At 33.5% G+C, this 24263-nt stretch overlaps 3 protein-coding genes across 3 annotated transcripts in view; 1 reads left to right on the forward strand and 2 right to left on the reverse strand.

The window, feature by feature from the left end:
- LOC111629300 (general transcription factor IIE subunit 1-like) overlaps nucleotides 1–24263 on the forward strand; it is a 34286-nt gene that overhangs the window by 7873 nt on the left and 2150 nt on the right. Inside the window, exons 3-4 of the mRNA XM_023373185.1 lie at nucleotides 11684–12039; nucleotides 12580–12811. Of these exons, the coding sequence (XP_023228953.1) occupies nucleotides 11684–12039; nucleotides 12580–12811 (588 nt within the window). The remainder of the gene's footprint in view (nucleotides 1–11683; nucleotides 12040–12579; nucleotides 12812–24263) is intronic.
- On the reverse strand, nucleotides 18526–19037 carry LOC111629292. Its single transcript, XM_023373176.1, has one exon. The coding sequence runs from the start codon at nucleotides 19001–19003 to the stop codon at nucleotides 18527–18529; it is 477 nt and encodes a 158-aa protein (XP_023228944.1). The 5' UTR covers nucleotides 19004–19037; the 3' UTR covers nucleotide 18526.
- Nucleotides 19549–20059, reverse strand: LOC111629293 (craniofacial development protein 2-like). Its single transcript, XM_023373177.1, has one exon. The coding sequence runs from the start codon at nucleotides 20026–20028 to the stop codon at nucleotides 19555–19557; it is 474 nt and encodes a 157-aa protein (XP_023228945.1). The 5' UTR covers nucleotides 20029–20059; the 3' UTR covers nucleotides 19549–19554.

The following is a 24263-nucleotide window of genomic DNA, read 5'->3' on the forward strand; positions in this document are numbered from 1 at the left end:
TTTCATAATTAAGATAAATATCTTTATTAAATTTTCTTAAACTATACATATTGATATAAATTAAACAATGTTTTCTTCGTCACCACTAAGCACTATTAACCGAGGGCATTTTCTTTTTGGCAAGATATCTTATCCTTTGAGCATTTTTCTGCATTATTTCAGATCCATGCTCTACCTTTTGCAAAAGATGTTATTTTAGATTGCTTGCTTTTAGCTAAAAGATCTTTATAAATTTCCTTATATGGTGCTAAGCACTTATGAAGAATAAGGCAAGTATGGAATAAGGGAAAACATCTGGCAACACAAAATCAGAAGCGTTGAGATCTGGCAACACTGAAACAAGTTTTGAGAAGGATTACATGTATCAACAGAAGGCGGAAAAGAAAATTTACATACTTAAGTACAGTACTAACAGTTCACAAAAATAATAATTTTCACAAACTATTAGTACTTAAGTATGTGAAAATTTATTACATTTCATGTTGTATGAGGGTTTTACCCAATTCTCAAACCATGTTAGAGTGAATCCATGCTATAGAAATGCTGTGTTATACGGGGATTACCTGTATATTTTTTTTTTTTTTTGCTTATTTTAGAAATAATTTTACAACTTTATTTAAACCAAATAATGTTGTAAAGTTATTTCTAAAATAAGCCAAAAAATATATTAAACTTAATATGTCAGTTAAGCAGTATAGCTGAGACATCTATTATTAGTGCATAATGTACCAAGTGATGTTCTCGCTAATTGTTTTGGACTGTGAATGTAAGATATATTTCTGTTTTAGGCGGAAAATGTGTCTTAGAATCAAGGGAATGTGATATATCAGCAGTTTCCAATTTGTGTTCTGTTAGAACCATAGGGTTCTGCTGATAAAGTTTGAGATTCTGCAATAAAATTAATTTTTGAGTTTTAATTTATATTTTAAAATATGCATGAAAAAATTTATTAATCTTTAATAGTAAAAGAGGTCCTGTGCATAGACACTGCATGGCTCACATTAAATCCATAAATGAAAATAAAATCCATTGAGTCTAAGGGTAGGAAAATTGTATCTTATACAGTAGTACCTCAGGATATGAAATTAATCTGTTCCTAAACTGAGATCGTATCATGAAAATGTCGTAAGGTGAATCATTTTTCCCCATATGATTACATGTAAAACCAAATAATCCGTTCCAACATGAAAAACACACTCAAATTAAAGCTAAGTAGTACATTGAAAATAAAAATAACTATAGTAAGGAAAACACTGAAAAATGCATTTTGTAGTTGTAAATATATAAATAACCATAGTAGAATAATAATTGATAAAAAAAAATGTAGTTTTATTTGCACTTTATCTTTGAGGATAGACGATGGTGGAGGTGGCGGAGGAGAGGGAGAAGGGAAATGATACTAAAACTTAACTTACATGATATAATGTAACAATAACTTAAAAATAACTTAGAACTAATTTTTTTTTATTTTTTCTGTTTATATATTTTTTTAAATTTTTTATTTACTGCTTTTTGCTTTCTTTCCTTCACTTCCACCAGCACTTTCACTGGATAGAGGTCACTTGGTAAAATATCTATTCAAAGAATTTTGGCTTTGCCTACTTTTTAAAATGTTTCTAAAATGACTTAGGCAAATGTCATTAAACTGAGCAGCAATACGGCTAGTGTGAACCTTTTCGAGATGTTTCTTTTCAATAAAATCAGTCACTTTCTGTTAATACCTCGAGATTTTCTTTATCGAGCGATATCCTTTCATGACAAAGCAAACACTTGGACTGAGACCAGACAAATGGAACACATGAAGGAACACGTGGTGCTGCAAACTAATGTAACATCATATGGTGAGTTTTTGTTCGTACCATGGAGCAAAAATATGTTTGAATTTCATGTCGTATCTTGAAAATTTTGTATGCTGAAGTGTTCATATCCTGAGGTACTACTGTAGTTGATTTTCTTGTGTAATCGAAAACTAAAGAGTTCATTTCCTTTGAAGAATGTATTGCCCAGAGAGAAGCAATGTTTGAATACTTGAGTGTTTATTTAATAGTTTGAAAGAAAATTGTGCAATTTCACTAGTTGAGCACCCACCATATCCATTGATTTATCTGCAAAAATTAATCCTTCACATTAATTACCAGTTTGAATTATGAATCTTTTTTTTACATAAATTTCTTTTTGGTTTATTATTTCATTTATAATCATCATAAATTGTCCGGTTTCATAATTTCATAACATTTTTTTTAATTAATGTCTAAAAGATTTTGTTATTAGAATAGGTTGGGAACCACTGGTATATTATTTATTGATTGTATAATTATTATAACCACTCAGCAGTGACCGACGGATATATCCGTCAAGGGCAATTGTATGGCACTGGTGAATGACGGATATATTTGCAAAATTTTTTGTGGATATATTCATCGTAGTGATAGTTTTTTTTTCCATGGTAGTTTTTGGCGATATCCACAAAATTTTGCAGATATCACCAAAAACTACCACAAAAAAAAATTTACATAAAGAAATTATGTAATAATAAAACAAGACTTTTCTTTAATAGACATAACTGTTTACAAAATCTTTTTCCAAAACGGTAATGAGAGAAAATGCGTGGGAAAATACTTTAAAAATTTCCTATGTTTATTCTCCACTACATAGGGATATTATTATTATGGAAAGTATATAGGAGGTGTTACTCAAAGGTATTTCCTCTAAGGGGATGAAATGAAGTGAGAAGGTCTTAGACGGAAGGGAAAGTGGTTAGTGGCAGAGGCCAAAGAGGATGAAGGTGGGAAGAGAAGTTAGGAAATGAAGGGGGGGGTCATGAGTTACAGTGGGACGTAGAATTGAACAGTAGAGGATACACTGGTTACCGGATGATACAATAACCATACAGAGGATATATAAGGTGAGGATATGTGGAGTACCATAGAGATGCAACACACTGTAGAAAGTTGCATAACCTGGAATTATAAATACAAGTATAAAATGGTGTGACCAAGAGCAGTACATAGGCTGTGGTGTAAGCACCATGGAACAGAAATATGCGAGGACAGATGTACAATATAAGAAAGTAGGGATATACAAATACATTAAACTGTAACCGTGACATGACATTGCCGCGGAGAGGAGTTAACAAATACAGGTGTACAGATGACAAAGCCAACACAATACAGAGGTAATTGCGGAGGAAAAGATTAGGTATACATTCGTTACATATTCGCCTGTGATGAAAATGGGGCCAGGCTGCAGGAGCAGACCAGGCAAACAGTACAGATAATTGGGGAGAAGGTACAAGAAGAAAACTTAAGTTAAGGTTATCTACAGAGCTACATGCATACAAAATTACAGTTGTTACACGAGATACACTCGAAATGCAATATAACCAATATACATAAACAGGAATACTTAGTACAGAAGAAACCAGCTACGGGGTATTTATACACAGAAAGCCTTCAGCATGGGACAGAGCCCACTTATTGGTGCTAGTCCCTTGATGAGTAGTAGGAGGGTCAAGGGCTGCAGTTGATCTTAGAAAGGCGATAATGGCACTGTAGATGTTTCGGTCCTTAAGCAACTTGCTATATGAGCAGGGCCAGCTGTAATTATTCTTGAGTACCTCGTCCATCAGCCTTATCTGTTGTTGCTTGTAGAACTTGCAATCCCAGAGAAGGTGCCTGGTGTCATGTATAGATGAGTTATCACACGGGCAGGTGTCGATAGATTTGATGTTAAATCTCTTCAGGTATGCATTGAAACAGCCATGCCCGGTGATTAGTTGTGTCAGTTGGTAGTTCGGGGTGAAGAAAGTCCACTTTAACCTATCACCAATGTTCAGGATAAATTCATAAGTTGTTCTCCCTGTAATGCTGTTGTCCCATTCACGTTGCCACAGTTTGAGGGCCTGGTCGTAAGCCCAGGACTTAACTTTAGACCTGGGGATCTTGCTGTAAGAGTAGATGAGGCCGGAACTGGCAGCCTGCTTTGCAAGCAAGTCCGCAGCCTCATTGCCAGGGACACCAGCAATGAACCAGCTTAGAGAAGATGATGTACGAACATTTACTAAAGTTTATGGGGAGCTTCATGCGGTTGCTCCAGTCCACCACTTTGCTGAGGATGTTGTTACTGAGGACGGGGAGATTACCACTGTTTTGGTTGGAAACCAGGATGATAGTGTCATCAGCGTATCCTTGGAAGAGGGCATCATTCAAGCCATTGAGGGTAGTTAGAAGATCGTTGTGCACAATAGTCCATAGGCCAGGGCCCGAGATGGAGCCCTGGGGGCAGCCTTTGGTGACACGATGAACCTAGTTGTATGTGGCAGAGTACATACCCGCCTGGCGATCCTCCAGGAAGCTACTGCAGATTGAGAAATGATTCCATGGGCAATGATAAGTCCAGAGCTGCCAAAGGATAGAAGGCCACCATAAATTGTCGAAAGCGCCCTGAAAGTCGATAAGCAGATAGAGATAAGCAGAGTGTGCTTACCTTCTTCTTTAGCATTTTGTATGTGCTCAACTATGGTAGAAAGACGGTCGACTTACCAGGGGTGAAACCATGTTGGTGCGAACTAAGGTGGTTGTTAGTTCTAAGGTGGCGAAGGATCCTGCAGTTTATCAGCTTGTCAAGGACCTTCCCCAGGATGGGAAGGAGGCTGATAGGTCTGTAGTCCTTAGGATGAGTGGGGGTGTCACCTGGGTGCTTATTAATGAACTTAATGGAGGCAATCTTGCATTGGCTCGGGAAAGAACCCAGCGAGAAGCAGCGGTTAAAAATAGTGACAAAAGTAGTTGGGATAGCAGCGAAGGTTTCCTTTACCATTTTTCCCCGTGATCCGATCGATTCCTGGTGCTTTTTTGATTTTGACAAGATTAATTGCGTGGGCAACGTCGTTAAAAGTAAATGGGGGATCCTCCTGCTCGTCAGGCGGGTCTCTGAAGCCTGAGCGAGTATTGTGGTGAAATTCACTATCCGTGTCTTCGGTGTCTTCAGGGAAATGATAACTGAAAAGCTTCCTCATAGTTTCTGGGAGAGTATTTGTGAAGGTGCCATCGCTGGTCATGACCGCCACGGGTGTGTTTGCCTTACCCTTCTTCTTAAAGGCGATATAGTAAGGCTCACACCAGGGTGTGTTGAGCTGCTGCAGAATTTTCTCCACGCCTGGTGGCGCTTATGGTTGATCAGAGTTTTGTATGAGTTGAATTTCTCGATGTATCGGGCCTTGTGGGCCACTCTAGCGTCCATGTCTGTCTGTCAGCGATACAGGTTACGAAGCCTTTGAACCTCCAGGCGATGGCTCGCTAATTCATTGTTTTACCAGGGGGCCATAGACTTCTTGTTACCTGTGCTTTTGCTTGCCATTTTGTGGCTGTGGAGGATGGCCCTGTTGAGTTGAGAAACACAGTTGTCAAGTTCAGTGGTTGTCATATTCGTGATAGGAGTATCAATAGTCCAGTTGGTCTTCATCAGCTCTTGGAAAAGTGGCCACTGGGTACAGTATCCCTTTTCGGAAGGCCTGCTGTTGTTCACGTTGATATTGAGATGTGTCACAATGTACCTGTGGTCACTCACACTGGAGTCATGATAGTAGAACAGTGACTGATCATGGGAGCCATGGGAGTGTTAGCCAGGGTGACATCCACCCAGCTTTCGCCCCTTGGCGAAAAGAAGGTAGGGAGGGGACTAGAGTTGCATGAAGTAAGATGAAGAGCTGCTATTAGTTCGAGCAGAAGGAAGCCACGGGGATTCTTCCTAGGACTATGCCAGAGGAATGATTTCGCATTGGCATCCCCACAAATGATCCATGGCCGGTCCGCCATGGTGTTGCTGATCCGATCAAGGTCATCGAGGAGAAGCTCTATGCACTCAAAAGGAGAGCAGTAAATCGAAGAAATGAAGAAGACGTTGTTTTGGGTATAAATTGACCCAGTAGTGACGTAGTTGGTGGACAGCTGAGGCAAGAATTGGACAGTTATGTTGGTATTCCTGATTAGGATTGCAGTCTTGGTGCCAGGATTAAAGCTTTTGGGGGGAATAGTAGCCCAGCTGCCAAAATGTGAGAGATGACTTTTGAAAAGATATGGCTCTTGAATGACAATAATGTCTACATCGAGATCCTCAGCGGTCTTAATAAGGAGGGATGATGGAGCCTTACCTCTTTGTAGATTGATTTGCAGGATTCTCAGTTGACTGGAAGACTGTGTGATTACTGAATGCTGGCTAGAAGCCATAGTTTGTTCGGCTCGCCGTGTTGTATTTGATTCTTGTTGTTATAGGACAGATTGGGTCAAAGGCATTGTGATCAGTTCTGAACTTCATATCGATTGGCTGATCCGCGTTGGCCTTCTTGCAGTTTGTACAGCATGGGGTCTTTTCCAGATGGTGACACTCTGTGTAACGATGTTGCTTGGCACAGTGGCTGCACTGCTGGGTGTTTGGGCAATCACTGGCATGATGGTTAAATCCACAACAGTTATAGCAGCAGATGACGGGAATGTAGTCGTCTGCTTTGATGTTGGCCCAGGCTAAGGAAAGGTGTTTTTTCACCACAATTAGATTTCTGATGGACAACGATTACAACGTGCTAGCAATTTTCTTTGATCCTCCCTTTTCTCAAGCTTGTACTAATCCTGCTATTTTTCAGAGGAGTCCGTTTGCGGTTGTTGAACCTCCGGATCCATAAAAGCAGATGCTCAGGAGAAAAGAAGATGATAAAACAAACGGTACCCCTACTAGCAAACGCAAGCGGAAATGGCCGGATTAGTGTCAGTTAGGGGATGAGTGAAAGATCCGAGAAATAGCAAGACCGAAAGCGCCACCAGAAAGGGCAAAATGAACCAAAACCAGCGAAAACGCTTGTCGGAAAGAACTCAAAAGTAACGGAGTGGCGAGTGATGCAAACGACCGAATTAGGGTCAGGAAGGGGATCAGCAGCCACATGGAGAAAACGATGACTCTTCACCCTTTGTGCCTTTTCAGCGCGATAATTCGAAAAGTACTGACCCAATTTACACGAAAGTTTAATACGATAAACAGACTAACCCTTACTAAAGACCAACAAGAAAACAGAGCGAATGGCCTAATACGATGGCCAAAAGTCGGCAAGTAACGGTCATTAAAACTAGCGAAATATTTAACGGAATTTACTAAATGATATATTGATTGAATCGGGGTAGCAAGGTGAACACAGCGGTGTAATACATAAAAACGTATGACACAAATTTGACGAGAAGAAAACCCACTACATAGGGATAGCACTATACCTGACTAACCCACTGCTGAAAGGTTAAGAAGCTTTTTAATAATAATTTAAATAAGTTTTTGTATATGCATTTTCTGTTAGACTGTTAACAATGACATTGAATATTAGTTATGTATTAATATATCATTGTTAGATAACCTCAGTTTTAAAATATTGACTACATATTAATACTGAAGATATCTGATAAGGAAAAGTTGCATGGATAATATATGACAATAGAAATTCAAGTTTTAGTGATTCACGTTACCACTGAAATCATTATTCTGATTATCAAAGTTGTATTATTTAATGAAATTTTGTAGTATTTCTTGTTTATTTTATATTTTTTATGAATTATGCTTTAAATTAAATACATTATTGGTTTTACTTTTTAATTATCAATAGTTTCTTTTTTCTGAAAATCTCTCTTAAAAGTGGGATATATCTTAAATTTGAAATAATATGATATCTTTTACTTGAAAGTTTATTTTGAAATTATTAATGCAATCATATCTCTAACTGCATTACTATAATCAATTAATAAACTCCACCATACCTTTAAAATGCAGTCTATTTTAAAAACTTATTGAACGTTTTCGGTCAGATTAACAGACCTTCTTCAGGATCGAACTAACAGAGAATTCTGTTAGTTCAATCCTGAAGAATCTATCAGTGTTAAATTTAGACAATTGCCATAGAAATTTAAGAGTTAACCCAGGGGTCCCCAACCTTTTTGTACCTAAGAGCACATTCTAGAATACCGATCAGAAGGCGGGCACCATTTATTTTTTTCAAGGTAAATTTATAGTTGGGCATAGTTAATAATACATACACATAATGTACAAGAAAAAAAGAAAAACATTTAATTCAAAAAATGTAATTTAACATATAAAAATTATTAATATTCTTGTGTAAAATATGTAATTATTAAACAATGCATACAAAATCTACAAAGTATAAAAATTCTTTATAAAAAATATAAATCTCAAAGTCAATGTGATTTTTGGCATTGCATTTCATTGGCCATTGCTTCGTAATTAGGAGAATATGATGATATTCCTGCTCGTAAGCAATCGTCAAGGTGTTCATCTGTAAGTCGTGATCTGTACTTTGATTTTATGATATTCATTGTCGAAAACAATGATTCACACAAGTATGTGGAACCGAAAAATGACTTTATTTTATATGCTGCTCTTTTCAAGGATGGAAATTTGTTTCTTTCAACTATATTCCAGAAATTCTCATCTGATATAAAGGATTTTAGGACAATGTCGTTCTGAAGATCCAAAATTTCTATCTCCAGTTCTTCTGTCCTTACTTGAACAAGCTCTGAAATATATGTAGCTAGTTCAGTTACATTTACTTGGTAAGTAAAAGGATTGACAAAAAAGGTGACAATTGGCTCAATGATATTAAATTGTTGAAAGCGCTTTTCAAACTGGTCTTGAAGTAACTGAAGGTTGATAACAAATGTTGATAAGTCAATTTCACCATCGCCTATTATTTTTTTCATATTTGGGAAATGCACAAGGGACTTCATCTTCAGATGTGATATCCACAAAACCAGTTTAGCTTTAAATGAGTTTATAGACCCTATCATTGTAGCTATATGTTTGTCCTTTCCTTGCAGCTCTAAGTTTAAATAATTCAGTTTTTCCATTATGTCTGTGAAAAAAGCCAAATCCGCTAGCCAACGAGGGTCTGTTAGTTCAAAAAAATTTTGGTGTTTGGCATTGAGATAATTTTTTATTTCTTCAATTAAATTTACAAATCTAGCAAGAACTTTGCCTTTACTGAGCCAACGTACTTCAGTATGCAGAATGAGATCAGGATCTTCAGGATTTTCTAATAGGGCCTTGAAAAGGCGGTGTTGCAAAGGAGCTGCGCGAATTAAGTTGACTATTTTTGTAATTATTTTCATGACGTGTCCGAAGGGTAGTATTTTACCACACAAAACTTCCTGGTGGATAATACAGTGATACGACATAAAATTTGGAAATGATTTATCTTTTATGCAGAGGGCAATAAATCCATTGACATTACCAACCATTGCTGGTGCTCCGTCAGTGGTTATCGCAGACAACTTCTGGAGAGGCATATCTATCGACTTTGCATATGTTATAAATATTTTATAGATATCCTCACCTGTTGTTCGTCCTTTCATGGGTAATATTTTTAGTAGATCTTCTTTTACAGTAAAGTCACTAAATACCATTCTCACCATAACTGCTAACTGTGCTGTGTCTGATATGTCGGTAGACTCGTCAAATTGAAGTGAGAACCACTCACATATTTCCAAATCACTCTTTAACTGAGTTTGCATATCCTTTGAAATGGCTTGTATTCTTCTTGTAACGGTGTTATCTGACAACTGTAAGTCTTGTATTGCTGACATGATCTCACGTTTGTTGGAAAATCCCTCAAATAAGCAATCGGCGCCAGTAAGAAATGCTTCTTTTAACAACTCACCATCCTGGAAAGGCTTTTTCTTCTTTGCGAGTATGTGAGAAATTTTTAAAGAAGCAATAGTAGCATTTTTAGATCTTAACGCAGGCCTAGTGAAAACTGACTGTTGAGCGAACAGATTTGATTTTAGTTGATCTATTTTCTTCTTTCTTATTTCAGATTTAAGTGGATAGTTCGTATTAAAACTAGCATGAATTGTCAGGAAATGACGTTCAACGTTATGTTTTTTCGGCACCGCGACGCTATTTCCACACAACAAACAAATACATTTGTCTTTTAAATTGACGAAGCAATATAAATCCTCCCATTCAGTATTAAAATTATAGGTCTGTTGTCTTTTACTTGATCCACTCATTTTGGGGTAAAAATAAGGAAGTATTTAAAAACAACGAAAGAGGAAACACAGTATACAAAAAATATAAGCATATAATTATGAATAAGTAATAAAGTAGATACCTCGAATGAACATTTACCTCACAGCACAAACCACACTACTGTCTAGCTCTCATGAGACAAATGTCTTTGTTGTCACAACAACCATAAAAATGGAATGGTTTATTTCATTTTAGGTATGGGTAATAGGTTGGAGAAGATTTAGCAAAAGGGAAAAAAGAGATCAGTCGCATTTCGCTTTGTTCTTTTATCTGTGTTGGATGTCATTTCTACTTTTGTGTGGATAATCATTAAAAATAAGAAAACTTTTACATAGCATTTTATTGAAAACTGAAATATTTTTATCGTGGTCGCACAGCGGCGGGCACATGTAAAACGGTCGGCGGGCGCTATGGTGCCTGCGGGCATAGGGTTGGGGACCCCTGAGTTAACCTATTTATTTTTGATTAAACATTTTTTGAGACTTCCTCTCATCATATTGAACATTTAACTTTGAATGCAGAAATTTCAATTAGCCTTAAATTTGTATAACAATTGTTTTAATTTATTATTTACTTGCCATAACATTATTGAAAAATTGTAAGAATATTAAGATTGGTATATTTGCTGATTTATAAAACACATATGGAAAAGAAACACTAATTTTAGAATGATAAATTTAAGAAAAAAACTTTTTAAAAGAAATTTATTTTGTTAATACAATTGAAATTAAAATTGAATTTTAAAAAATCCAAAAGCTAATAAAGAAGGATATAGTATTATTACTACAATAGAGTCCCGAAAACTCGGCCTAATGTGGATCGAAGGGTGGCCAAGTTTGTGAAAATGCCGGATTATCGGGAATGGGGTTAAAAAAAATAAGTATGTGTTTCTTCAGAAAATACTGTACTGTACTTGTATGTATTGTTTGCTTGAGAATACAACAGAAAATAAACTGCCCAAATACCCTTAAACAAAGGAAAAGTATATATTTATGAAGGCATAGAGCCTTTACTACATGGAAATGAAAATTAATGAATCTACTGTGTACAGTAATTTACCTGATAAGACAGACCTCATAAAAATACTTTGAGGCATAAAGCTGTCTATAATGAAAATTAATTAACTAAGGGTTTTTTTGCCCTGCCAGGGTGTGGCAGAGTTATCCGGACTGCCAGGTTATCGAGTGCCAAGTTTTCAGGACTCTACTGTATTATTAATTTAGTATTATTCGACTTCAGATTTATAATTGATTGTAAATGACATGATCATCATTAGCCCACATCATCATAATCATCATTCTCTTCACATACATTGTAACTTTCATACAATAAATGATTTTCAGTGTCATCCATTGCATTATTTATACAATGTTTTTTTTAAAGGACTTGCCACAATTTCAGTCTTTTCACTTGCCACCTTTTCAGTTTTGCACATATGCTATATAACATAAGACCAAAGGTGCATCTTATAAGCTGACAAATATAGTTTATTAAATTACATTAAATTTTAGAGAAAATAAAACAAACATTCCTAAAAATTAAAGTATTATTTTTAAAATATTAAATCAAATTTTAGAAGTTAATAAGATTTAACTTTATTTTTCAGGTATTTGTAAATGTAGTAAAATATAAACTTGATCATATGCGTCGAAAAATAGAAACAGAAGAAAGAGATTCCACCAGTCGTGCTTCATTTAAATGTACATCATGTGAAAAAACTTTTACTGATTTAGAAGCTGATCAGCTTATTGATTTTGAAACCGGTGAATTTCGATGTAGTTATTGTAATGCATTAGTTGATGAAGATCAAACAGCTTTACCTAAACAAGATTCTAGACTCCTGTTAGCAAGATTCAATGATCAAATAGAACCACTTTATGATCTTTTAAGGAAAGTAGAGGATATTAAATTAGCACCAGAATTGCTAGAACCTGAACCTACAGATGTCAGCGACATAAAAAGGTACATAAGTCTTAATATAAAAATAATTTAACATATTAAACAAATTTTTTAAAAATTATACATGCATGCAGTTTAAGTATTTATAATTTTTTACTATAATAAAATCATTTTGATTAGCAATAAAACGTTTTATATATAGTCAAACCTCTCTAGTCCAACATTCAATAATCCATTATCCTCTATTCTGATACAACTTCTCAGAACACTTTTAACATCCTTAGACTTAATGTATTTCTTTAACTCAATAATGTCATTTGCTTCTTCAAATTTCAATACTATTTTATGGAAGAGTAGTATAATATTTTTAATATTATCTCATCTCTAATCTTACAATCATCTAAGAATTCAAAAATAGTCTTATGAAAGATCACAAAGAGGTGTGTCCATTTTCTGTATAAACTCATTAAATTAATGAGCTTGTTTAGTCTGTTGTCAAAACATTTTAATAACTGAATTGTTCATGGATATGGATTATTTAATATAATGAATACAATTAAGATATTTCTTAACTTATGTTTTGAAATTTTTTTTTTTTGATAGAGATGCTGGTAATCTTCCTAAAACAAAATCTTTGCATAAACCACAAGACCATGATAGCTGGAGTGGTGATGCTACTAGAAATCGTAATTATCATCTTAATGAAGAACAAGGAATAACTATCAATTTTGGTGATAAAGAAAGTACATCAGGTCAGATTGAACAGACTGTAGAACGTAAAGAAACACCAGTTTGGTTGTATAAGAGTACTGTTATAGAAGAAAAGCCAAGTTCAGTAAGTATAAAATATTAAAATATATAATTGCATTATTATCAAACAATTTAGAATAAGTTTTTTAAAAGAGTATTTTTTTAAACTTTAAACTAAGTCAATACTTTTTTTTACAGCTTTGCTATTTTAAATTCTATTTGAAGATATTTGAGCTAAATAGCTCAACATAAATATATATAATTTGTTTTATGAAATTATAATATTAACTGTACATTATACAGAATATGGTAAAAAGATTAATTTTTAATTTTTTTGAAAAAAAAAAGATGATGTCTAATCATCCTAAGTTGAAACTTATTGTAAACAAAGTTTGTATCATTCTACTGGTAATTTTTATTGGTCAATCCCGTGCAACACACACACACAATGTCATTTATATCATAAGTGTTCAGCACTAATGATATGAATGGTATTTATTATGAGCTTTAAGAGCCTAATAAAACTATAAATTTCAATGTCTAGTGTCAGCAATTCAATTTAGTAAACAATAATCTTAAAGCAAAATCCTCTACATCTGGCCAACTGGAAAGGAATTGTCTTTCACTAGAATAATGCATGTAGGAATTACCAGGTGTAACCTTGGTTAGAAAATACTGTTTTAGATTAACAATGCTATTCACCCAACTTTGCATCATCCAACTTTCATTTATTCAGATTTTTACCCAATTATACCAATTACAGTATATTTGTGGTTATCCAGGCTAGTTAATTATCTGTAATGGAGGCATGGATAATCCACAAGTCTGTTTTAAATGAAATTTAATCAATTTTTCTTTTTAGTCTTTAATTTTTATCTGGACTGCCAGGTTATCGAGTGCCAAGTTTTCAGGACTCTACTGTATTATTAATTTAGTATTATTCGACTTCAGATTTATAATTGATTGTAAATGACATGATCATCATTAGCCCACATCATCATAATCATCATTCTCTTCACATACATTGTAACTTTCATACAATAAATGATTTTCAGTGTCATCCATTGCATTATTTATACAATGTTTTTTTTAAAGGACTTGCCACAATTTCAGTCTTTTCACTTGCCACCTTTTCAGTTTTGCACATATGCTATATAACATAAGACCAAAGGTGCATCTTATAAGCTGACAAATATAGTTTATTAAATTACATTAAATTTTAGAGAAAATAAAACAAACATTCCTAAAAATTAAAGTATTATTTTTAAAATATTAAATCAAATTTTAGAAGTTAATAAGATTTAACTTTATTTTTCAGGTATTTGTAAATGTAGTAAAATATAAACTTGATCATATGCGTCGAAAAATAGAAACAGAAGAAAGAGATTCCACCAGTCGTGCTTCATTTAAATGTACATCATGTGAAAAAACTTTTACTGATTTAGAAGCTGATCAGCTTATTGATTTTGAAACCGGTGAATTTCGATGTAGTTATTGTAATGCATTAGTTGATGAAGATCAAACAGCTTTACCTAAACAAGATTCTAGACTCCTGTTAGCAAGATTCAATGATCAAATAGAACCACTTTATGATCTTTTAAGGAAAGTAGAGGATATTAAATTAGCACCAGAATTGCTAGAACCTGAACCTACAGATGTCAGCGACATAAAAAGGTACATAAGTCTTAATATAAAAATAATTTAACATATTAAACAAATTTTTTAAAAATTATACATGCATGCAGTTTAAGTATTTATAATTTTTTACTATAATAAAATCATTTTGATTAGCAATAAAACGTTTTATATATAGTCAAACCTCTCTAGTCCAACATTTAATAATCCATTATCCTCTATTCTGATACAACTTCTCAGAACACTTTTAACATCCTTAGACTTAATGTATTTCTTTAACTCAATAATGTCATTTGCTTCTTCAAATTTCAATACTATTTTATGGAAGAGTAGTATAATATTTTTAATATTATCTCATCTCTAATCTTACAATCATCTAAGAATTCAAAAATAGTCTTATGAAAGATCACAAAGAGGTGTGTCCATTTTCTGTATAAACTCATTAAATTAATGAGCTTGTTTAGTCTGTTGTCAAAACATTTTAATAACTGAATTGTTCATGGATATGGATTATTTAATATAATGAATACAATTAAGATATTTCTTAACTTATGTTTTGAAATTTTTTTTTTTTTTGATAGAGATGCTGGTAATCTTCCTAAAACAAAATCTTTGCATAAACCACAAGACCATGATAGCTGGAGTGGTGATGCTACTAGAAATCGTAATTATCATCTTAATGAAGAGCAAGGAATAACTATCAATTTTGGTGATAAAGAAAGTACATCAGGTCAGATTGAACAGACTGTAGAACGTAAAGAAACACCAGTTTGGTTGTATAAGAGTACTGTTATAGAAGAAAAGCCAAGTTCAGTAAGTATAAAATATTAAAATATATAATTGCATTATTATCAAACAATTTAGAATAAGTTTTTTAAAAGAGTATTTTTTTAAACTTTAAACTAAGTCAATACTTTTTTTTACAGCTTTGCTATTTTAAATTCTATTTGAAGATATTTGAGCTAAATAGCTCAACATAAATATATATAATTTGTTTTATGAAATTATAATATTAACTGTACATTATACAGAATATGGTAAAAAGATTAATTTTTAATTTTTTTGAAAAAAAAAAGATGATGTCTAATCATCCTAAGTTGAAACTTATTGTAAACAAAGTTTGTATCATTCTACTGGTAATTTTTATTGGTCAATCCCGTGCAACACACACACACAATGTCATTTATATCATAAGTGTTCAGCACTAATGATATGAATGGTATTTATTATGAGCTTTAAGAGCCTAATAAAACTATAAATTTCAATGTCTAGTGTCAGCAATTCAATTTAGTAAACAATAATCTTAAAGCAAAATCCTCTACATCTGGCCAACTGGAAAGGAATTGTCTTTCACTAGAATAATGCATGTAGGAATTACCAGGTGTAACCTTGGTTAGAAAATACTGTTTTAGATTAACAATGCTATTCACCCAACTTTGCATCATCCAACTTTCATTTATTCAGATTTTTACCCAATTATACCAATTACAGTATATTTGTGGTTATCCAGGCTAGTTAATTATCTGTAATGGAGGCATGGATAATCCACAAGTCTGTTTTAAATGAAATTTAATCAATTTTTCTTTTTAGTCTTTAATTTAATTTTAAATTTAACATAATAATTTATATATAATGAATAAAATATGTTTTGAGAATGAAAGTTGACCACTCAACAGTGAGGGATGGATATATCTGTTAACTTCTTTTGGGGTATTGCCAAAAACTACTGTGAAAAAAAATTCACATAAAAAAGAAATTATGTAACAATGAAAAAGGACTTCTTTACTAGACATAACTGTTTACAAAATCTTTTTCCAAAATGATAATGAGAAAAAAACGCATAAAAAAATACTTTAAAAATTTTTCACGTTTATTCTCCACTAGCAGACCCCGCCACATGTTGTGGCTCAAAATGTATCTATTATAAATTTATAACACTTCCCCCATGGGGGGAATTTCTCGAAAAATTACTTGTTAGTGTACATTCTGTTGACGTACCCTATTAAAACGCAATCAAAAATGCAAAACCCCGCATCTAAAATAGTATAATAGAAGCCAAGTTCTTCACAGTAAGCCTTAATCCTAACCATCTCCCTTCAGTGGGGTTGAATTTCGACACGTATATTATATAAAAACACGTGCATATTCGAATGCAGCGTTGTCAAAATTTCAAAGGAATCGGTAGGGACAAACGAACATTACATTTTTATTTATATAGATAGATAGATGATCTGCTTTAGTTCATTTTTACAGAAAAGCAAACTTAGGGCATCGAACTCGTAGTGCCATCTGTTGGACATAAAAACCTTAACCTGGATTATATCTTTTAATTTATATGAATGTTTAACAGAATAATATACAGTCTATGTCCATCCTGAAGTTCCATTCTAAATATTGGTGAAAGAATTTTTGAAATCGGATGAGTAGTTTCGGAGATTACCTGCTGTATACAAACTTACTTACATACTTACAAACATTACCTCTTTATAATATTAGTATAGACTACTTTAGGGTAGCACCATACCTGACTATCCCACTGCTGAAAGGTTAATTAATTAGTAAGTTTTAGATGTTATCAGAGTTGAATAAAAGTTTTGACATAAACAGAAAATTCAGAAAAATTTATTGAACTAGTTTCTCACAGTTTACTATTAATTTCTTGTATTATTAACTGAGGATGACAGGTTGCCAGCTAGATATTATCATAAAACATCATTAATTTTTGTGATATTAATGATTTATTGATGGGAAATAATTCAAAATATTTTCTTCAAACAATTTTGCAACTAAATTAAAAAACAACAGTACACACACAAGTAAAACAGCATTGTTCAAGAATCAGCTGCACTTACTGTACTTGTTAGGTTATTTAATTTATGCCTTCACATCCTGGAAGTAGTACCGATGCTCAATACCATTTAAAATAGCAAGACTTAACAACAGATTTTTTTTAATACTAATATTTGTATTCCTGATGTAAATTTTTATCAAGATTTAAGTTTGCACAGATAATCAAAAGTTTCTTCTTCTCTCTGGCCCTCATAGTCCTTGAAGGACCTTGGTCTCATCCAGGATTTTTACCCATTCCTCTCTATCTTGAGCCTTCCTTCTCCAGCAGCTCACACCCATCCTTCTCAAATCAGCCTCCACATCCTCATCCCATCTTTTTTGTGGTCTCCTTCTCAACCTTCTCCCCTCTGGTCTTTCTCTATACACTTGATACACCTTTCTCTCCGGGTCCATTCTTTCCAAATGCCCAATCCATCAAAATCTCCTTCTTTTGATTTCTGTCACAATATCAGAATTTTCATATAAATCTTCAAGTTCCTTATTACTTCTTATTCTCTACTCTCCTCCCTCTTGTACTGGCCCATATATTCTTCTCAAAATCTTCCTCTCAAATCGTCTCAACTGTTCTTCATGCTTACTTATCAGTGTCCAAGCTTCAGAGCCATACATAATTACTGGTCTTATAATAGTTTTATATATTCTGATCTTACTGCATCTTGATATTTCTTTAGATGTTAGAATTTGTCTTAAAGTATAATAGCTTCTATTTCCTGTTGTCACTATTGCCTTTATTTCTTCATCAATTTCATTCTTTTCTGTTAGCTGAGTTCCTAAATATTGAAATTTATTCACCTGTTCAAGTTTATGGTCCTTTATATGTAGAATTTGTCCACTTGGCCTCTGACAATCTTTTCTAATTAACTTCATATATTTTGTTTTTTCATCATTAACTGTTAGGCCTTTATCTATTGCTACTTCATCCATTATTTTAAATGCCTCTTCGATTACCTCTTTAGATCTTCCCAATATAACTATATCATCTGCAAATGCTAAGCACTGTAAATGTTTCTTAAAAATCGTTCCTCCTGCATCTACATCCATTTCCTCATATACTTTTCTCATTATTACTTCTAATACTAAGTTAAATAAAACTGTAGAAAGTGCATCTCCCTGTTTGAGTCCTTTCTTTATTGCAAATGCTCTTGACTTATATCCCTTGATCTTAACTCTGCCTTCCGTCTTCTCTAAAGTTAACTTTGTTATATTTATAAGTTTTTGAAGTATTCCCAATTCCTGGAGACTCTCCCAAACTTTTTCTCTTCTAATACTATCATAAGCTTTTTTAAAGTCAATAAAAAGTTGGTGTATCTCAATATTATACTCGTAGCATTTCTCCAGAATTAACCTTATTGTGGAGATTTGATCTGTTATTAAAACAGCACTGATAATCTCCCACTATATTTTCCATGTATACTGCTAATCTCTTTACTAATATTTTTGAAAAAATTTTATAAACTACATTCAATAAAGTAATTCTTCTGTAGTTACCACAATCTAGTTTGTCTCCTTTTTTGTATATTGGGCATATTATTCTTCTATTCCAACCTTGTTGTATCTGTTGACTTTTCCAGATTTTCTTAGCAAGTTCACTTATCTCTCGTTCCAATTTCGCATCACCTGCTTTTATCATTTTTGATACTATTCCATCCTCCCCAGGAGCCTTGTTGTTTTTTAGAGTTGTTATTGCCCATCTCAGTTCAATTGGTCTTGGATATTCACATCCCCTATTTTCACATTCTTCTTCTCCTTCCTCAGAATCTACCTCTGAGGCTTCTTCTATTTTTGTTTCCATTTGACCCTCTATAGATTCTACTCCATTGTTTAATAGTACTTCAAAATATTCAGCCCATCTATCTAGAATTTCACCAATTAATTCTCCTTTTCCTTACAGAAACCAATTTTTGGTTGAAACCCTTTCTTCTCTTCTCTAACCTCCATATTGAATTTTCGTATTTCATTAGTTCTTCTATTTTCTTCCATTTTTTTTAGCTTTGCATTTAGCCATTCTCTTTTTCTTCCTACACAATTCAGATGCCAGCCTTCTCTTTTCTTTGGAGTCTTCAATATTATTTTCAGACTCATTTTGAATCATTTTTAACCTTGCATTTCTTCTTTCTTCTAATGCATCTCTACAATCCATATCAAACCAACTATTTCTCCTCCTTTTTCTAGTACTTCCAAGTACTTCTGCTACAGTTGTGATGACACTTGATCTTGGATCTTCTCACCATTCTTAAATGTTTCTTGGTCTCTGTCTTCTTTCCTTTCCCTTCATCAGGTTTTGTTCAAGCTTTTTTGATATTTAATTTTAATTTTTCTGCTTTAGAGATTCAACTTCATATCTTATAGCACTTTTGCCCTTTCACTTCTTGGTTTGATTGATATTTTTTGTCTATTCACCAAGTAGTGATCTGTACTACAATCTGTCCCTCTGTAAGATCTTGCATCTGTAATATCAGTAGTATGCCTTCTATCGATAAGTATATGGTCTATTTGGTTTACAGTATTACCATCCAGTGAAATCCATGTACCTAAATGTATTCTTTTATGAGGAAACACTGTTGTTGCAACCACCATATTATGTCCTGAAGCTAGGTCTACTACTCGTTTACCATTGTCATTACTATTTTCATGAATGCTATTTCTTCCGATGACTCCTTGATACACTTCTTCTCTTCCTACCTTAGCATTCCAATTCCCCAGTATTAGTTTAACATTATGTTTTGGTACTATTCCTAGGACTTCCTCTAACTGACTATAAAATTCATCCTTTACCTCTTCCCTCTTCTCCTCTGTCAGTGCATGCACACTAATCATTGTGATGTTAAAAAATCTTCCCTTTACACGTATGGTGGTTATCCTTTCATTAATGCATTGATAATTTAGAATAGAATATTGCAGCTACTTTTTAATCATAAATCCAGTTCCCAATAATTCATAATGGCCATTTACACAGCCACTATGAATTATTAGGTATTTGTCTCCCTCTAATATACCACTGTATTTCCAATGTATTTCTTGAATAGCAGCAATTGCTATATTATATCTTTCTAGTTCTCTCTGAAGAACAAGAGTTTACTGTATTTAAATGGTAAAATATTTTTATTTTGAAGATGTAATATAACATGAAATTATTGTTTGAATCAAAACCAAAAAATTTTTATGCATACTTTGAATTCTGAAGAAAATTTTATTAATTTACCAAAATTAGTTGTTGTTTTACAAAATTTTTGAAATTAATTTTATTGGTGTTTTGAAACTGACAATGATTGCGACAAATCTAATTTTAAGTAAATATACAGTTCAGTCAATAAGTGAAGTTGAAGTTATCAATTGAAAAATTAATTTTTAATTATTAATATTTTAGTACAAGATGGCAGCACAATCTCTTATCTTTATGCCAAATTTTTATGTTAATTATCATATTTCCTTGATTTTAAGATATACTTTTTAGCCTTACTATTTACTTTAAGATATACATTTACAGGACTAAAGTTAGTAGTCATTATGACCATTCTGCATCAAGTATCAATAACGAGCACTTTCAAATATACTGTTCAATGATGTATCAGTTAAAATTAGCTTTACTGATAATGAGCACTTAACTGAACTCCTTTGTAACATTTAAAATGCATATTTTAAAATAATAATATCCAGGATTAAAACACACAGTTTTATTGTGTATGCAGCATGGAAATTGAGCTACCATATATTACTTTAAAAAAATTAATAAAATTGATTATTTTAAAATTTCCCCTCTCAAAAATTCTTAAAAAAAATTTTTCCAAACTCCTGATGTGTTTTAGAATCAAAGAAATATGGTAATTGAATTTCAATCTGAATGGTATAAAACATTATGTAAAATGATATGTTTTGATTCTTTCATTATTAACTGTTGTTCTCTATAATAAATATTAACCATATGAATACAATTGATAAAATGTATAAAATAATCATGTGTAAAAGTTTTAGAAAGTGAATCTCAACTTTCTTAGTGAGTAACAGTTCATTACAGGAAATTGTTTTGTTATGTATTGTAAATTTTTATCTGCTTTTTTAAAGCAATCTTCTTTACTATGGTATGTTGTTTGTCATATAAATGTAATGTTTATGGTATGGCTTGCAAATTGTCCATGGTATTTAAATACAATAATAATAATTATTTAGTGATCATGAAGCAATGTGTTAAACATTTTGCATCCTAACATGATAATTTATTAGTTATAGTACAAACAAACATTTTACTTTACTTTTTAGATACGTTTTAAGATATTGGTTAGGATTAATACTTGAGATATTTGAGTAGTACTATTGAGAGATTAATCTCACAGTACACAATGCAACAAATTGTAAGGTGATAAAAACTTTTTTTGAAAATGTAGGCGTTCTTTATGTATTTCGACCTCCTGAATTTGAAAATGGTACTCCAAACATCGTATCACCCACAGTTTTTGCACAAATCGCATATTTTGCAATAATGATAATATACCTGAAAACACCTCAATGCCTCAATACCTGTCGGCCATTCTGTGCACCTGAAGAAAACATATTAAAGCACTTCTTACTATCATTCATTATGAGGATCACAATTGGATGGTGTGTGGTGATTTCAAAGTGTTGAGTATGCTTCTAGGACAACAATCAGGATATACCAAGTTCCCCTGTTTTATCTGTGAATGGGACAGTCGAGCTTGTGACAAACATTGGGAGCAAAAACAGTGGCCTCGAAGGTTGGAATTGGTTCCAGGGGACAAAAATATTAAGTGTGACCTTCTAGTGGAAAGAGACAGAATACTCTTACCACCTCTGCACATCAAATTGGGCATAATGAAGCAGTTTGTCAAAGCATTAAATAAGTGTGGGAACTGTTTCAAATATCTATGTTACAAGTTCCGCAATCTGTCAGATGCTAAGTTGAAAGAGGGCATGTTCACTGATCCCGATATTCGGAAAGTAATGCTAGATGAAGACTTCCTTCATTCAATGAATGCCGTGGAGCGAGAAGCCTGGACTGCCTTTTAAGTGTGTGGTTCAAAACTTTCTGGGAAACAATTGTAGCCCAGAATATATCGACATAGTTGAGAACATGCTGATGAAATTCAAAATGCTCGGATGCTCAATGAGTCAAGGTGAGAATTTTTACAATTCACACCTTGACTTTTTTCCTCCAAACCTGGGTGCTGTAAGTGAGGAACAGGCTGAAAGATTCCATCAGGATATCAAGGACATGGAACGATGACGATACCAGGGTACTTGGGATGTTCGGATGATGGGCAACTACTGCTGGATGCTTCACCATGAGCACAAAACGGAAATTCCCCATAAGAGGAAAAGCAGGGGCCACGCCATGACAACTAAGAAAGCACGCAATGAATGATATTAGTGCATGTTTTGTACCATATTCTCTGTATGCATCTGTTCACTGTGTATATATTTCAATATGTTGTTGTTTTAAACTTATATTCTACTTCTGCATGATTCGTATGCCATATATATGTACTACTTCTATATATGATATTATTATTGCAAAATATGTGATTTGTGCAAAAACTGTGGGTGATACGATGTTTTGAGTATCATTTTCAAATTCAGGAGGTCGAAATACACAAAGAACACCTACATTTTCGAGAAAAGTTTTTTCACTGTTGCATTGTGTTATTGGACATTCAAAATTAGTTATACTGTTATTTAATTACTTATATTTATTATAATCTATATATATAAAATTGCTTGTCCTGACTGACTCACTCATTCACTCATTGATTCATCATTGCCCAGAGCAAACCGCTGAACCTAAATTGGTGAAATTTGGTACACCGTTAGGGTACGTCATGAAAACGCACACTAAGAAGGGATTTTTCGAAATTTCCCCACGGGGGGAGAGAGGGGATTAAGTCTTAACCGGAAGAACGGCTTCTACTGTACTATTTTAGATGCAATTTTTTGTTTTTATATGCGTTTTAGTAGGGTATGCCATGGTAATGCACACTAAGAAGGGATTTTTCAAAATTTCCCCGCGGGGAGAGGGGGGAGGATCAAGTCTTAACCGGAAGAATGGCTTTTACTGTACTATTTTAGATGCAATATTTTGTTTTTATCTGCGTTCTGGTAGGGATGCCATGAGAATGCACACTTCGAAGGGATTTTTCGAAATTTCCCAGTGGGGGGAGAGAGGGGATTAAGTCTTAACCGGAAGAACAGCTTCTACTGTACTATTTTAGATGCAATTTTTTGTTTTTATATGCGTTTTAGTAGGGTATGACATGGTAATGCACACTAAGAAGGAATTTTTTGAAATTCCCTCACAGTGGAAAGAGGGGGAGGATTAAGTCTTAACAGGAAGAATGGCTTCTACTGTACTATTTTAGATGCAATATTTTGTTTTTATCTGCGTTCTGGTAGGGATGCCATGAGAATGCACACTTCGAAGGGATTTTTCGAAATTTCCCAGTGGGGGGAGAGAGGGGATTAAGTCTTAACCGGAAGAACGGCTTCTACTGTACTATTTTAGATGCAATTTTTTGTTTTTATATGCGTTTTAGTAGTGAATGCCATGGCAATGCACACTAAGAAGAGATTTTTAGAAAGTTTCCCGCGGGGGGGTGAGGATGAGATTGTTCGTTACTCCTTGTCCAGTTATCTTCGTTATTCATCATCCTGTAAAAAATATACATTAAATAGTGCATTCTCTTTTTGGAACGATGTAGAGATGTATTCATTTTCTTTAAATAATTAAAATTACACGAAATAATTTTTATAGAAAGGGCATTTTTCTTTACCCCATATTTGTATAGCCGCTTCATAATTCCGAGAAAACTTAAATGGAGACACACAATGTCATCTGTATCTTCGAGACGTTAATTACCATTAAGATTAAATTAATTACAACGGGTATTGTTTAGGAGACGTTTACGAGATGCCATTTTGCCGTTGTCGATAGCAACGATTCGCGACCATTTTGAGCTAGTGGCGCACAATTTTTGACGACACGAGATAACGAGACACCCTTATATGTATAAACTAACCGCTGCGTTAAATGCTGCATTCAACCC

The sequence above is a fragment of the Centruroides sculpturatus genome, unplaced genomic scaffold (assembly GCF_000671375.1).
Source record: "Centruroides sculpturatus isolate CEXI.00-Female unplaced genomic scaffold, Cexi_2.0 scaffold450, whole genome shotgun sequence".
NCBI classification, from domain to species: domain Eukaryota; kingdom Metazoa; phylum Arthropoda; class Arachnida; order Scorpiones; family Buthidae; genus Centruroides; species Centruroides sculpturatus.